The 17,336-nt window shown below is 46.8% G+C and overlaps 1 protein-coding gene across 1 annotated transcript in view; it reads right to left on the reverse strand.

The window, feature by feature from the left end:
• Positions 1-17,336, reverse strand: part of LOC121283860 (von Willebrand factor A domain-containing protein 3B-like) — a 330,503-nt gene that overhangs the window by 124,242 nt on the left and 188,925 nt on the right. Inside the window, 3 exon segments of the mRNA XM_041198660.1 lie at positions 6,302-6,399; positions 14,736-14,873; positions 17,187-17,311. Coding sequence (XP_041054594.1) covers positions 6,302-6,399; positions 14,736-14,873; positions 17,187-17,311 — 361 coding nt within the window.

Here is a 17,336-nt window from a genome sequence, read left to right on the forward strand (position 1 = left end):
ACGCTTTCTTCCCTTTAAAACAATCAACCCAGAGAAAGACTTCATCTTACATGAAACTAAAGCCCATCAAAATCTTGCATAAATAATTACTAACTACTAAGACAGGAAGGCCACAATCAATGCAATTATGCGAACCTATCAATACTCCACATATGCAATGGCTTTCAGTTCAAGACTACTTATGGGGACAGGAAGACAGCAATAAACATCATGTGAGCCCATTAAAAACAATGAGACAACAATCACCTGAAGAAGCCCAAATCAGACAAAGAACTAACCTTGATTTGGTTTCAGATAAGAAATTCGAGAAAAACAGTATAACTGGGCCACCAGTTACGAAGGGGGTGGGTAGTTTTGGGCAGTGAACAGTTTGGAGTGGTTGTAGCTGAGCCAAGCGGAGGAAGGGGATCTGGAGGTTTGCAGGCCCGCAGGCAACATCTCAGCGAGGGGCACGGGGTGGCAGGCAACAAGACAACAAGGCTGCAACCGCAGCCCTCCACGAAGAGCGACCATCCACAACCGCGCCCTCCACCCAACTGAAGAACCTTTGCAGATTCCACAGACCAGGACCACATGGGGACGGCAGGCCCCAGAGGACACAAAGAGCATACCCCAAAACTGCAACTGGCTTACCTGGCTGGATTTCAAACTGTCAAGGAACCCTGGTTGGTGAGCATGATCTCTGACCTCTCCTAGTTCAATTTAGTTAGGTTTTGGGGGTGGAACAAGGGTAAGGGGATTAGTAGCGTGATTTTCCCTCATTGTACCGTGTGTTCCCCATTCTTAACTAAGTATACTTTGTAGGTCTGTATAATCTCAGTGTAATTCTAATGTTATAAATTCACTTGTGACTTCAAAAGTAAAAGGGCTGTGCGAGCCAAAGCTCGCAGCTAACCTGGTATATCCTGGAACAGCCCACCGGTTTCCATAGAAGGGGTTTGGAAAGTAGACATAGGTTTACGGGCTGGGATACACCCCACAGGCCGTGAAATCTATGTGGATGGCTCCAGCACAGTATCTGCTGGTGAGCGATTCACAGGGTGTGGAGTTTATGACCCAGCGGCAAACCTTGCCCTGGCAATTAAGCTCCCCAGCACCATGAGCGCCCAGCAGGCTGAACTGTCCGCGGTAGTGTACGCGGTTACACACCCCGAGATCTTCCCCACCCCATACATGATTTGCTTGGACAGCATTGTTCACGTGCAATTCGTGTACGGAGGACCTGGTCATCTGGTCCCGCCGTGGATACACCTCCGCTGCCGGGAGACCCCTCACAGTGAAACCCTTGCTGGAGAAAATCTTAGCAGCAGTGGGGGAGGAAGGGGAGGTTTTCATCCATAAGGTGAAAGCCCATTCCTCCGCAGAACCCCAGAGTGAGGGCAACCGGCAGGTCGACGTGCTAAGGAGGGTGTCCGCACGGGCATTTTCTGGGATCCATATGGGTCCCGTCCTATAGCAGCAGTCACAGGTAGGAATGGGACACAGGGGAGTGCAGGGGTAGCTTTAACCCCCGACCTTAAGACGGTCCAAACCCAAGACCCCGTTCTCAAGGCAGTCCTCAGTGCAGTGGCAGAAGGGAAAAGGGTAGAGGGCCCTTACAGCACAGCAGCCCTCTCTGTAAAGGGAGGCATGCTGTTTAAGGGAGAACAATGGGTAGTATCGCAGCAGCACAAGAGGGAATTTCTTCAACTGGTCCATGAGGGTCCAGGAGCAGGGCATCCTGGGCCTGAGACCACCTGGCAGCGGGTGGAACGGGCAGGATGATGGCCAGGACTCAGGGAAGATGTCCGCGAGTTCTGTACCAACTGTCTGGTGTGTGCTGCTAACAACCCTGACCCGCACAAAAGGAAGGTACCTATGGGACACATCAGGAGGATAAGGGGACCATGGCAGTCGATCCAGGTCAACTACAACGGGCCCCTACCCACTGCCCACGGAGGCTATAAGTACTGCCTAGTCCTGGTGGATGTGTTCACAAAGTGAGTAGAAGCCTTCCCCTGTCTAACAGCCACGGCTCTGGGTACAGCCAAGATCCTGGTCAGGGAGGTGTTCTCACGATGAGGGCTACCATAGTACATAGAGTCCCACCAAGGGAGCCACTTTACTGGGCAGGTCATGCAGAATACCCTTATGGTACTCAGCATAGAGGGGAAATGACATGTTGCACACAACCCACGGTCCTCAGGGATCGTAGACAGGATGAACAGAATCTTGAAAGAAAGGCTGAGGAAAGAGACGGTAGACTCACCTAGAAAGTGGGTAGAGGTCTTACCGTTGGTCCTAATGGGGATCTGAGCCGGCCAGTCAAAAAGCATGGGGTATTCCCCACACAAGCTCATGATTGATAGGTTATGCGGACCCCTACCTATGTGCTGGCCCCAGTGCTCACGGAGGGTCAGCTCAGAGAGGTGAACCAGGACAGCTTCTTCAGGAATCTGTTTGAACACCTTAAACAGATTCACTGGCAGGCTGCTAGCAACATGGGAAAACAGCATCGGAGTAACCGACTGCTGCTAGAACCCCGTACGCACCATGAGTGGGAGATAGGGGATCAGATTATGGTTAGGAATTTTGCTCGGGTAGGCAGTCTAGAACCATTATACATGGGGCCCTACAGCATTGTAGATAAGGCAAGCCCCATGGTATATGCCATAAAGCTGCCTCGGTGCACCAAATGGTTCCACATTAACCAATGTAAATTGTTTAAATCCGAGAGAAGGGAACAGCCAGTTGGGGCAAGGTCTGAGGATAAAAGTCCTCAGGCTGCAGCAGGAGCAAACTCACAGACTGCACAAGGAGGTGCAGTGGCTTGTTTTAAGGGAAGGACCATCCCACCCGCTGTTTGGGACACTCCCCCGCTCATCTGGGACTCAGACAAGGTGGGACCTGAGAGCAGAGAGTTACCTGCCCCTGACACGGGTTTAGAAGAGGTACAGCCTTAGGATAGAAATCCCCAGCCAGCAGCAGTGGAGATTCCACAGACCGCACAAGAGGGGACAGTGGCTCGGGTTGAAAACCCACCAGCCAGAAAACCCCCACCAGCCAGAGTCCCTAGAAGGTCCCTACGAATGCCACGGCCAAAGAAACCGTGGTAACCGGCTCCCCAGTTTAAAAGGGCAGCCCCTTAAGTCAGGGATCAATCTGAGGACAAAGGTCCCCAGTCAGCAGCCACAGGCTGTGAGGGACCAAAGGTACAGGACAGGGCGGCCACACCGAAGGGTGTGGTGTACTGTAGCCCAAACAGGGATTAACCTGGCCACCCGGGGATGGGTGGTGGATGCACATAGCTTCTGTTATTTAATTTTGAGATTGTTAAGTTTGGATGTTTTAGTTAAATTTTAAATAAGTTGGTTGGTAGTTTAAGTATTATTGTTTAAGAGTGTTTATATTGAGTCGAGGTTGCAAGACTCGACTATGCTTTACCCAAGTCAGCGAATCTGTTCGGGACCTGCCTCTATGCTCTTATGTCTCCTTACAGAAAGGATTTCGATAGGATGGGTGACATACTCCTGCTCACCCTGATAGGAATGGCCGCTGGGAGGTGAGGTGACGTGGAGGACTCCCACATTTTTCGGTGCTCAGGGGAGAGAGCACCGGTCGTGACTGCGAGGGGCAGTGAAGGTGACGTGGAGGAGATCACTACCTATTCCCATGTGGGAAGATGGCCAGGTTGGCTGGGATCTAACTCCACCCGATACTCCAGTCAGACCGGGTTCACCTACGGGGAGGCGTCCCTCCTCTGCCCCAGCAAACAGGCTGTAGCCACACGGGTTGGGGTCACTGAGGGGACACGCATGTGCCTGACCTGCAGAGGACAGATTCCCCTGGGAAGGTGGTGGTGGCTCAGGAAGCTGAGCGGAGACATGGGGGAAGGTACAGCTGACTGGGAACGACTGGGGAACGACACCCATCGGACCATTACCGGGAACCATGGGGGGGTGGTGAGCGTGTGCTGGGACAAGTGGTGGAAATCGGAATAGGGAATCTATGTCTGCATGTGGGGATCGCAGAAGACCTGCCCCACGGGCATATCCATTATCTTTTCTGAAGCATGGCTGGACAAGGGGAAGGGGGTGGAATGGGATTCCCACCTACTCATTTGTATAACCCCATCCTCTCCAGCCTCAGTTAAGGCCACTGAACTCGTGGCACATGCCCAAAAGCCCCTGCCCACAGCCCCGACAGTGAGGACACATATGGAGAAGTACCTTGCCACCACCAAGGGACCAGGGAATGGGCTGGTACTGGTGTCGACCGAAAAGGTGCTATACCAGGGGGTACACTACTTGGTAGCTTCCGTGATTCTAAACCTCACAGAGGTACACTTACCTGAGTGGTGCCCCAAGGAGACAGGACAGTTATACCAGGCCCTGTTAAGAGAAATGTTCAGGAAATTCTACGAGTTCGATTTTGCCAATGTAGACAAAACAGAACTACCCACTACCCACACTGAGTACTTTAGCAATGTGGGGAGACAAAGAAGGGGAGCCTGGAATGATGTTTTCACGGCATATAATGCAGGATAATCTGTGATAAACAGTCTGGATGACATAGAATTGCAGACACAAATAAACAGTTTAAAAGCTGAATTATGAAAAATCTTAACAGAGGAGAAGACAGTGATAGGCTCAGAGCTACACGAGGACCAGGGCATGACGGTCCATTTAAAGGAGATTACAGCTGAGTTGGAAAGGCACGCCAAAACAGTGAATGCACTCTTTCGAGAGGATAGGAATGCATCAGACCAGGCTGCACAGAATAAGGTGTGCGTGCTGTACAGGGCATGGTTTCTGGGCGAGGGCCGCAGCAACCTGGAGGATTTAAAGCAAGATTTAGTCCCCTCCTGGATCAGCAACAAGCACCTCGCAGCCCTTCACCCATTTGAGAATTCACTAAGCCCGTGTCAGTTCCGCCTAGCCTCTGAAGCCTACCCTGTCCCAGCAGATTGTGGGCGCTCCAACCACACCATCATGGGAATAGTAGTGAGGATGCCGGTCATGGGTGGGACAAACCGACCTGCACCGGTATATAGGGTGGAGAACATTGGAGTCATTCAAGGGGGTGCACACGTCTGTTTCGCAGCGGTCCCACCTTACGTCATAAAGTGGAAGCACATGATGACAGGTACAGACTTCTCTGGGTGCCGGAGCTGGGTTGCACACATAGTACTGTGTCCCCAGCACAGCCCAAATCAGACAAAGAACTAACCTTGATTTGGTTTCAGATAAGAAATTCGATAAAACAGTATAACTGGCCCACCAGTTACGAAGGGGGTGGGTAGTTTTGGGCAGTGAGCAGCTTGGAGTGGTTGTAGCTGAGCCAAGCGGAGGAAGAGGATCTGGAGGTTTGCAGGCCCACAGGCAACATCAAGGAGAGGGGCACGGGGTGGCAGGCTCAACCGAAGACAACAAGGCCGCAACTGCAGCCCTCTACAAAGATTGACCACCCATAACCGCGCCCTCCACCAAACTGAAGAACCTTCGCAGATTCCACAGACCAGGACCACGTGGGGACGGCAGGCCCCAGAGGACACACAGAGCGTTCCCCAAAACTGCAACCGGCTTACCTTGCTGGATTTCAAACTGTCTAGGAACCCTGGTTGGTGAGCATGATCCCTGACCTCTCCTAGTTCAATTTAGTTAGGTTTTGGGGGTGGGACAAGGGTAAGGAGATTAATAGTGTGATTTTCCCTCGTTATGCCGTGTATTCCCCATTCTTAACTAAGTGTACTTTGTAGGTCTGTATAATCTCAGTGCAATTCTAATGTTATAAGTTCATTTGTGACTTCAATAAACCCAGTTTTTTTCTTGCACCAAAATCAGTTGTCTGCTGCACTTTGTCACAACCCCCAAATAAGTCCAAGGTCTATAACCCAGGGAGTGGGAGCGATTCGGACCGCTCAGAAGTCAGAGGTGAAGCTGACGTACACACCACCCCCTACAGTGAGCATGCGCGAAAGAGCACACTTTGACAGATGGGGAGTCCCTCCACCCCCCACGCAGGAAGTGCATAGCGCTACCTGTTGGGAAGGCCGCTGGGCGAGCCAATTAAGGCCCACCCACTCAAAATGGTGGCCAGCCCCGTTTCGGTAGCGGAGTTTGGCTGCCCACCCACCACCAAGCTGGTGGGGCCTGCCTACCGTCCGAGAGCAAATTTCTGCCCATAATGTTTTCAATGCTAGTATTTGTGTGTTTCAGATTGCACATTATAGAAACCTCTGACAAAAAAAAGGTTACTCAAATTCACTGGGGGGAAGAATATCCCTTCTAAATGGTTTGTGGGACTGTTAATTAGTACTCACATTGTCTTATCTATCATCTGAGCCTCTCTTATGTAATGAACGATGAAGGTATACTGTGTCTTGCTGATTTTAATCAGTTCGCTACGGAATGAATGTTCCTGCAAAACCAAATCATAACATTGTGATTCAATTATACAAACAACACGACACTTTGCTTGCAGATGAATTTAAATAATACATATCTGAATGCGCTAGAGTTTAAAATAAGCTTTCTAAGCAATCAAGGATTTAAATAGGTTTCAAAAATTGTTTGAAAGGTTAAATCTCGCTGACACTTTAACAGCAGTGAGTACATTTTTTTCAAAGCTCATCATTCAACAACCTGCTTGAAACCATTTTTTTCCACAACCAAATCTAGGCGCATATGTGGTCAATAGATTTTATAGCCTGTCTCCGTAATAAACTGTGGGGAGGATTTTCCCCCCATCGGGGGGGGGATTGTGTGGGAGCAGGCAGGGGCGGTCGCAGACCTGATCAGCGCCCCCGATCGGGTCTGCGCCGCCATTTTACATGGGTGGGTCAGTTAAGACCCGCCCAGCGTGACATGCGCCCGGAAGCGCTGAGCGCTCCCTGTGCAGGTGGCGGGGAGGGTGGGGGGGGTGGGAGGGTTCCCTGAGTCAGGGCCTGCGCTCTTTCATGCCTCAGGGAGATTAGTTTAAGTTTTAAAAATTTAAATAAAGAAAACATTTTAAGACATGTCCCAGCTCATGTGACACTGTCACATGAGCTGGGACATGTTTTTATTCAATGTATAAACACTTCATGAAACCTCATCCCGCCCGTGGATGAGGTTCCATGAAAAATACGAAGGCTGCCTGGGCTCCTTGCCTGCCCCCCGCCAACCTTAAGGTTAGACGGGCAGCTTTCTTAATAGGTTTAATTAGTTAATTAATGGCCTTAACAGGCCTTTGACAGTTCAGCAGGCGCACAGCCGACTCGGCTGCATGCCCGCCGAACTGAAAATCTAAATGACGCACAGTGATGTCGGGATGCATATCTGACATCATCCTGCATCATTTTATGCCTCGGCGAGCGGGCTCCACCCCCGCTCACCGAGCTGAAAACTCTCCCCTGTATGTGGACTGGGTGACGCCTGCCCTGAGCATGCTTTGTTTAAAATAGATAGATAATCATAATTGCATTACAAATCGTTATTGATAGAATTACTATTGATCCTCTCCCTCCCTGTTTCCACTGTATTAACAACTGTATTTTGCCAAAGTATGTTAGGAAATTTTATTTAATAGATAGATTACTTCTTGTGCAATTGACAACCCTGAAGAGGAACCAAGAGAAAAAAATTATTTTAGGACAAAGGAAAAAAATGTCAGTAGAATGCTTTTGGTAGTCACGATCATTGAATATCATTAAACTAGGCTTTAATAAAATGAAAATGGCAGGTATAAAAATAAATGCAGCAAGCCCATTGTGATTTGGTTACACGACAGGAATTTGCAGTATTTGTTAGAAAAGCAAGGTTATTTAAAATCTGCCTGAATGCTAATATACAAATTATGACTCCTCAGCATGCTTTGACGATATGATTTCCTGTGTGGCTTAATAAACATACGCTCCAAATCGGAGTCTGATTTCTAATCAGCCAACTTACATATGCAGATCGGTCACAGGACACTAGGACTAATTAGCATAGTTCGTCATGCGGCTCCCTTTCATTTAGCATAGCAAATAAACTCAGATTTGATGGGTTTTATGCTATTCCATCTTTGGAATTAAGAACCATGTTGTCCCATGACATCAATGCCATCTGGCTGCAGCTTACTTCAGTTGTCATTTCTGAAGACAACAACAACTGAGATAAGCTATGAGAGGGATGAAACATTACACGCAGTGCCTCGCTAGTAACATGTGCAGGTCAGAAAAATAGCAGTATAGTCTTATAATCCCAACCTTTGAATCCCTAGCAGCAAAATCACACATTTGCATTTTTGCTGTTTTACTTTCCTGCTGTTTTTAATTCCCTTTATTAAAATAATGGAGTAAACTAGTGCCTCATGTACTATTATATCCTGAATGATAATTCCACTTTAAAAGCCTTTAAAGAATTATTATGTTTAAAAATATGAATTAGTTAATGAACAGCTCTTTACACGTTTGACCTTCATTCTGACGCAATGGCTTTGATTGTAACTGTGAAGCAGGAAGGGAGCAGCAGGGGAGAGGGATCCAGATTTAGGGGTTCCGCAGAAGGTCTGCCGAATTTAACAGCAAGACCACTTTCAAATTTTCTGCAATGAATTTCCTGGCCGACAGCCTGCCAGTTAGGGAGGCTGGCTGGCTGTCAACCAGGAAGGCAGTCGTGGAGAGCAGGAGAAACAAGTCAGATATGTGAGGGGAGAGCGGAGGACGGGAAGGTAGGCCATCAGGGGGGAGACAGAGGGAACATTGGAGATAGGAGAGGGGGCTGGAGATCAGACCTCAGAGGAAGATGAGCCAGACGCCAGGGGTCAGACATCAGGGTCCAAACGCATGTGGCTCTGATCGCAGGTTGGGGAGGGTTCAGCCAATTGTTGGGGGTCTAACCGTGGGGCAAATCTTGGTTGGCCAGAGGTTGGTGAGGGGGTCGGCTGTGGGGCAGGGGGTGGGGGGGGGGGGTGGGGGTGGTTGTAGGGTAAGTATTTCTGGTTCTCTACCTCCTTGTTCAGAGCACTTGCTGTGAATGAAGCCATTTACCCGACAGATCAGGCTCTTCTCAACTCCCTTCAACTGACAGGTTTCCCGACATCCCAGGTTGAAATGGAGGCAGCTTCATTAAAATATTTTACTGACCAGTCAGTCTCCTGAGAGCAGGTTAGTTCCCCCCACCCCACCCCCGCCAACCTACCCCAACCACCTCCACCGCAAACAGAATAGGCTGGTTGGGCTGAGGTTTGCTGCATTTTTAAAAACTTTAAATCCCACAACCACCATCAAACACAAAATTCTATTTTTCAAAAATAATGGGTGGAATTTAATGAGTACAACATGGGTCTTGCTTATTGGAAAACCAATGGGAGACCCGCGTTGGTTCTCTCTGGGAGGCCAGGCATAATTAATGGTAATCAGGCACTTACCTGCTTAGCATCAAACCTCCCATTCATTTAAGTCACCAGGAGGGCAGAAACCCCACCCCTGAGAATTGCCACCCAATCAGAAGCTAGCACCTTTCCAGTACTGGCAGCGCCACCAGGAGTTGTGGCCAATGCCGGTATTACACCCGGGTCTGCAGGAGCGATTAGCAATGGATCTCCAAAATAGAGAGTGCGCGGGAAGGGGAGGCCACGGAGAGGGGTTCGCTGAAGAGGGGGCAGAGAGAGAGTTCAGAAGCAAGGGCAGGGGACAGAATACCTGTCAATGACTGACTCCCCAATAGGTCACAGGCAAACCTGACAACCTGCCCACCAACAGCAAGATGAGGCCCTTCAGTGGCTACTTAAGAGCCTTGATAGACTTCTGGGTGGGAAAGCCACCCTCCACCCTTTCCGCTTTGAGTTTAATCAGTAGGGTTGGAAAAGCGGTGGGGTTCCCACCCTGCACCCTCCCACCCAGTCAAATGGGACCTCCCTCTGAACTCAGCTTGTGGGAGGCATTAAATTCCATCCAATAGGTCAAACAGTATGAAACATAAAACAGTGGTTTCAACATCCTCAAGGTTGCCAGCTTTGTATTCAATAAAGGGACCAATAGTGTGATCTACAGGTGACTTTGCTTGATTGACATCTTTAAGTGGTTAAAGTAAGTAGTTCTTTCTGTGATCTGCCTGAAAGAGTGGTTGAGTCAGAAACTCTTGTAACATTTATTAAGTATTTAGTCATTCGCTTGCATTCCCATAGCCTCCAGGGCTATGGCCCAAGTGCTGGAAAAAAGGATTAGTGTAGTCAGACCTTTGTTGATCGGTGCGGACACTGTGGGCTGAATGGCCTCCTTCTGTGCTGTAAATATCTATGAGTCTATCTTTTTTTATCAATGTCTCAATGTTTATCGAGTGGGCAAAATTAAGAGATGTAAAATGTTATTTAGGAACAACAGTTTTGGTTTCAAAATATTTGTGAATGGTTGTTTTGTTTTCTCAGCAGTTCCATACTTGCTATTGTTATTATAAGGCCCAGTGGGTATGCACATAGTGGTGAATGGACATGGAAGGGGCATGAGTTAGCAATGAGTTGGCATGGAGGGGCCATGGGCAGCATAGTGAATGCCTTTGAACTTACCTTTCAAAAGGTTCACAAATCCAGACTATAGTTCATGACTCCTCTGAGGGGCCATGAACGATGAATCATGGAGAAGTTGACCCAACTCCATGAGGATTGCAGGGAGGGTGGGGGTTGGGGTAGCTAAGCTCCCTGTGATGGAGCCGGCCACGTCAGGAGTGCAGGCTGTGGGCTTACTGCTCTCACCCTTATCCTGCCCCGGTGAAAACTGGGGGCGTCGGGAATGCCGGCAGAAATCCTGGAATCAGACCTCGCCCTTCATTTTTAAATGGCTCCAGAGTCATTCTGACCCTGCAAAAGTCCAGGCCTTGGGCACCCGTTTCAGGCCTGTAAAACAGGGGTAGCACGATCCAATTGCTAGGCTATGATGATTTGATCTGCATTACTGAAAATATCGCACAAATGAAAGAGAAGACAACTTTTCTGAGATGTTCCCTGAAAAGCAACAATGAGGTGAGATAAAAAGCATAGTGATCTCAGTAAAATTAAATTCCGCTCAGTAGAATGAATATAACGGTGTCTGGTTACAGCACCTGAACTGTGCAGATAAGCGTAAGACTCCTCATGGGAATCGGAATAAGCTTGCAAACCTTGAGATCAAAGCAGTCAAGTGTAAGGTTATTAAAACTTTCACTCATATCTGAGATAGCCTGCACAGTCAGCTCAATTCATGATGTATTCTTTTTATTCCACATGTGCTACTCTGATCCCATTTTACATCTTAGTGCAACAACAATTTTCTGGTGGAGTTAAAGGCATATTTCATATACCTATGATGTATGATCAAACCAAGGGTGTGCAATGAAAAGAAGGTCCATGATCTTGACATTATCATAAAATATATCACACATAAACACTGCAATTGGCTCCAGAAGTTACCTGCAATTTAGCCAACAGCAACCAATTCAATTTTCAGAAAAAATATTTTAATTAGAATGAAAAATATACCCAACATACAAACATTGGAATTAGGAGCAGGAGCAGGCCACTTGGCCCCTTGAGCCTGCTCCACCATTCAATAAGATCATGGCTGATCCGATTGTAAACTCAACGCACATACCTGCCCACCCCCTTGTTAATCAAGAATCTATCTAGCTCTGTCTTAAAAATGTTCAAAGTCTCTGCTCCCACTGCCTTTTGAGGAAGGGAGTTCCAAAGAATCACTACCCTCTGAGAGAAAAATCACTACCCTCATCTCTATCTTAAATGAGTGGCCCCTTATTTTTAAACAGTGACCCCTAGTTCTAGATTGTTCCACAAGAGGAAACATCTCCGCATCCACTCCTCAGAATTCTAAAGGTTTCAATTAAGTCGTCCCTTACTCTTCTAAATTCCATTGGATACAAGCCTAACCCGTCCAACCTGTCCTCATAAGACAAGCCACTCATTCCTAGTGTTAGTCTAGTAAACCTTCTCTGAACTGCTTCTAATGCATTTACACCTTTCCTTAAATAAGGAGACACAATAGTCCAGATGTGGTCTCACCAGCGCCCTGTACAACTGAAGCATAACCTCCCTACTTTTGTAATCAATTTCCCTCACAATCAGTGATAACATTCTATTAGCTTTCCTAATTACCTGCTGTACCTGCACACTAACCTTTTGTGACTCATGCACTAGAATACCCAGATCCCTCTGAATCTCAGAACTCTGCAATCTCTCACCATTTAGATAATAAGCTTCTTTTTTATTTTTCCTGCCAAAATGAACAATTTCACATTTGCCCACGTTATATTCTCTTTGCCAGATCTTTGCCCAACCACTTAACCTACCTATGTCACTTTGTAGCCTCATTCATGTCTTTTCATTGAGAGACAAAATCTGTAAAGATTTAAACATCTATTCTTTTCGCAAATTTTAAGTACAAAAATAAAATTGGAGCCTTAAGATTTTCAGGGTTTTTATCCAATACAGCTTATTTCAGGCACCAAAGTAATTTTTAATTTCATATTTATACCTCTGTGATCTATAAACTCATGTGGTGGGATAGAACTCCAGCAATTCTGAGAGGTGCAGATTTACTTTCAGAATTGTGCAGGGGTACAAGTGAATAATCTATGGAGGCATATTTTCACTGAACGAAAATCAGATGGATTCTATAAAGATCTGCTCCAGTACATTATCAGCCAGATGGTGAAGGTAAAAATGTACCCCATGGCAGTTTACAGTCTGCGTTCAAATGGCATCATGAACAAGAAGAGATTAATTTAAGTGGCTTATAAAAGAAACATGAAAGCTAAGATTAAATGTTATACTCTCTCTTTTATCTATAATTCCTTTACTGTGATAATGCACATCTTTAAACAAGAAGACAAATGGTCCTATTTGAACATTCGTCCCGTGGGGCAGAATTTTTCACTCGGTGTGCGGGTGCGCGCCCGACATGCTCGAGCGTTAACTAGAGCGTGAAATAGCGTGTGAAATAGCGCGTGAAATAGCACATGAAATAGCGCGTGAAATAGCGTGCGAAATAGTGCGTGATGAGGCTGGGCGAGTATCCCAACGTCACTGCACACTCGCACGTTATTTTGGTCGGCGGGTGCACGCGAGAGTCAGCAGCGCGCCTGCCGACAATTAAGAGGTATATTAAGGCCATTAACGTGTTAATCAACCATGACTTTTCGCTGCCCGTCCAATGTTACTGTTGGCAGGCAGGCGAATCAGCCAGGCAGCCTTTGTCTTTTTGAGGAAACTTCATCCAATGTTTCCGATATTAATTTAAAAAAAATAAAAATGTCTGCACAGAATTTTTGTCTAGTATATGTTCCGGTGACTGATTCTGATGCGTGGGCACTTTTTCCCGGTTTTTACAATCTTTATTTTTCGCATTTAAATTCTTCAGCTCCCTGAGGCAGCTCTCTGCCTTCAGGGAGCTTTTTGTGGGTGCTCCCCCGCACCCGCACTGACTTCAGCACCTGCCCTCCTCCCGCCCCCACCCCAGCAGCACCGAGTCTTTCACAATGGCTACCCATCAATTGTCCAGCCAGTGTGAAAGCACGGTCAGAGGCCAATCGCAGTCGAGGGTCCATTCCCCAGCCGCTCTTGGGTCCGCCAAACTAAAAATCCTGCCCATGGTGTCTATCTATCTCTTTGCTAGAATAATCCAAAACTAATCCCACAGCCCAGCTCTCCAGCCATATTTATTAATTTTTCTCTTAATAGGCACAATGCTCTTTTCCCATTCCCTGTGGCCTCAAGATAACACATTGCTCTCCTTACACTCTTATTGCCAATTTTAGATTGATGAACTTTTATCACCAATTCCCCAGCCAGACAACATAGCCTTTCCCCTGCACTCTATCAAATCTGGTCATAATTTTGGAAAATCCCCTTTGCTCTGGCAGAAATGGGCATCATACTGGCGAGTCTCCTCATTATTTGTCAAGCCTTCCACGTTTGTATCATCAGCAAATTTCAAGATTGTGTTCTCTGTGGTGATGGTGTGTTACAGTTCACTCAGGGAGTCCGTGTTGCTGTGTCAGCATGTACTTTTACATGCATGTTGCAGTCTGGAGCTATGGAGGGTGATGGTTGAGACTCTAACATTCTTTTCATCACATTGTTGACCAGGAATCTCTGCCACTTTCACCACCTGCCATTGGCATGTGTTGGAAGGATTTGCAGGTTCCCTCTTTGGCTGCACTTTGAACGCACTTTCCTTAGCCATCAAGACTGGGGATGGGACTCAAACCCGTAGCTCCTGGCTCTGAGGCAGGCACACTACCCACTCCGCCACAAGACCTCCATGCTCTCTGTACTCAAGTCCAAACCACCTATCTCTTGAGATCAAAGCTAGTCTCAGCACTGGTCTCCGCGACAGCATTTCCAATCCTACTCCACTATCAAAGAGCATGACTTTGACCCTCTGTGTGGTCCTTTAATCAACTTTCTATGGTTTCCCTCGTACCATTTGCCTGAATTTTTCCAACAAGCTGCTTGTTCTTTGAGATGGAGAAGGATGAGAGATTGGAAGCTCAACTCAGAGTCAATTATTATGCAGGGATTGGAAACAATCTCATTCAGCCTGAGACAGCAGATCGGGAGGGGAATAGAATCGGTGACAAAGAAATGGAGTTTGTGAGCTGAGTGCTCCCAATGTTTAACTGATCCATTTAATGTTTGATTAAAAGTAATTTAAATTACGTCTATTGTTACCCCTTAATAAATTGATTGACATGAACTTATAAGGGAAGAAGCTTTTTTTTAAATCATGCAAAGCTACTCACCTTTCTATTATTGTATTTTAAAACTGTATAAAATTTATCAGCTGGCATTGCTATGTTCGGAGTTGCTATGACCACACCGGGTAGGTAACAATCATTTTCAGCCTCTGCATCACTACGAACCAAAATAAAGTCTCCCACCTGAAAATGATTAAATAACATCCAGTTAACCTTAGAAAATAAATCTTAATGTCAATAGATATGGGGTGATGTACAAAGGAAAAGGTGACAGTAACAACAGCAACAACTTGGATTTATATAGCACCTTTAACATTCTAAATCATCCTATGGTGCTTCACAGGGGTTTTTTAAAAAGAAAATTTCATACCAAGCCACATAAAGTAAGTTTTAAGAGACGACTTAAAAGAGGAAAGAAAGTTAGAGAGGTAGGCAGGTTTAGGGAGGGTATTTTAGATCTTGGGGCCTAGGCAACTGAAGGCACGGCCACCAACAATGGAACAATTCAAATTGGGGATGCTCAAGGGGCCAGAATTGGAGGAGCACAGACATCTCAGGTGGAAAACAACCATTTTAGCTAAGGGGGAAGTAAGCAAGATACTTATTTCAGACAATGAGCGTTCAAGTATAAACATTTAAGACTAGAGATAAAAGAAATTATTCCCGCCCACAGGATAATGGATCGGTGGGACCAACTCCCAGAAAAGGGAACTCCTCAGGATCAATTAGCACTTGAGAGAAAGCTAAATTTATACAGATTGAGGAATATGATGCAATAATGAAATAACACTGATTTTTTTCTAGAGAGGTACTTTTGATAGCATAAACAAGGAAAAACTGCTTCCACCGACAGAGGTCAGTACCAGGTGACTCTGAATTAAGATAATTAACAAAAGAAGCTGAAGGAAGATGTGAAGAATTTCTTTTATGCACCAGGTTATGATGGTCTGGAATGCATCGTCTGAAAGGATGGTAGAAACAGATAATGGTAACTTTCAAAAGGGAATTAGATTTATACTTGAAAAGGAAAAGAAATGCAATGTTACAGGGGAAAAAGTGAGTGGATAATCCTTTCAAAGAGGCAGCACAGGCACAATATGCACCATATTGCCTCCTTCTGTACTTTGTGATTCAACTGGGGGTTGTTTTGCGTAAAGATTTAAAACAATATCAATGAGAAGCCGGCAGGTCCTCACTGCTGGGAGCATAACCTGGAGCGTTTTCAATTGTCAGCAATGCACCTACCAGAGGCCCAGGAGTGCCAAGGGACCCCAGGCCAAAAGTGAGTGAGGATAGGATAGGGATTGTGGGGTGGGGATCGCAGAAGGGCAGGGGTTAAGAGATAAGGGCAGGGAGTGGCTCTCAATGGACCCCCTTCCCAATGCCAGGTCCCTCAATCTAGCCAGGAGTGCCTGATAACGAGTGATCCACCCACCCCTCCCCAAGAGGCTGCTGGCAAACCTTGCTGGGCAGCCATCGGGGGGGGGGTGTGGGAAAGCCGTGTGGCTACAACTTAATTCTTGAGCCACCTCTGATTTGTGGTGGGCTCAGATATAACGGGTGTTAACTGGTTCATTAATGAGCCTAATTGACAGCCCGATGCTGGCAGCCATGGATCCTGCATCAGCCCCTTCCACCCTCCGACTTATTCGGGGGAGGTTTTGCCACCGCTGGGAGATTCCGGCAATGAAGAGCGCCCAGCCGGCCTATTTCCCACTACAACAGGCTGCATTAAACCAGCTCATTAACTCTGTTTCCCTCCCCACAGATGCTGCCAGACCTGCTGAGCGCTTCCAGCGTTGTCTGGTATTTTTATTTCAGGTTTCAATCACTCTGCAGCACTTCGCTTCTGTTGCAGGATGCCCAGGAATACATAAAAAAAATTGAATTCCCACTTCCCAGGTGGCAGACGGGACACTTTTACCTCATGACAGTTCATGCTATTCCAGCCAGAAGGATGTAAACGAATCCATCCTCTTAAGCACAAGCTCACGTCGTCTCTAAGACAGCCACAAGTAGCTGCCGAGAGTGCATAAATGAGCCCCACAGAGCCATCGACATCATTGAGGCACAGATTGATGTGTAGCTCACCTTCCCTAATGCACCCTGTGGCTAGTGGCCTTGGTGCCACCCTGCCTTCAGCAGCACTTATAAAGAGGCCTCATCAGACCATGGTGTTCTACTAATCCTCTACTGCACACTCCCAAATTCCCCAAAAGTTATACCTCAAAAAACTTTAGCCATTAAAATGAAAACTGCAGCTGAGGGCCTTTTGAACCTCTGCTGCAGTGCAAGATATCCCATCCTGTCAAACTGCAAGCTCGACATGACTGGTGCTATTCATACCAGCAACCCACTAGGAGTAGGCCTGATCCTGGAATTTAGCCCACTTGCGTTCTGAGGTAAAAGGTATTTAAAAAAAATCTTGCAGTCAACAGTGCTGGTTCAAAACTACATAACAGTAAAATCTCGATCTTGGTCGCTTATGTCACTCACTTTCAATGGGGGGCAAGGTGCAGCTCCTCCAACCTGTATTAAAAATCTCGTTGGTGTAATCTGAGTGTCTCCTTTAGTGAAATCAATTATGGCTCTCCTGACACCAACACACTTAGTCACAATTCCTGAGAACAGCAGAGATGTAATAAA

The sequence above is a fragment of the Carcharodon carcharias genome, chromosome 11 (assembly GCF_017639515.1).
Source record: "Carcharodon carcharias isolate sCarCar2 chromosome 11, sCarCar2.pri, whole genome shotgun sequence".
Lineage (NCBI taxonomy): Eukaryota > Metazoa > Chordata > Chondrichthyes > Lamniformes > Lamnidae > Carcharodon > Carcharodon carcharias.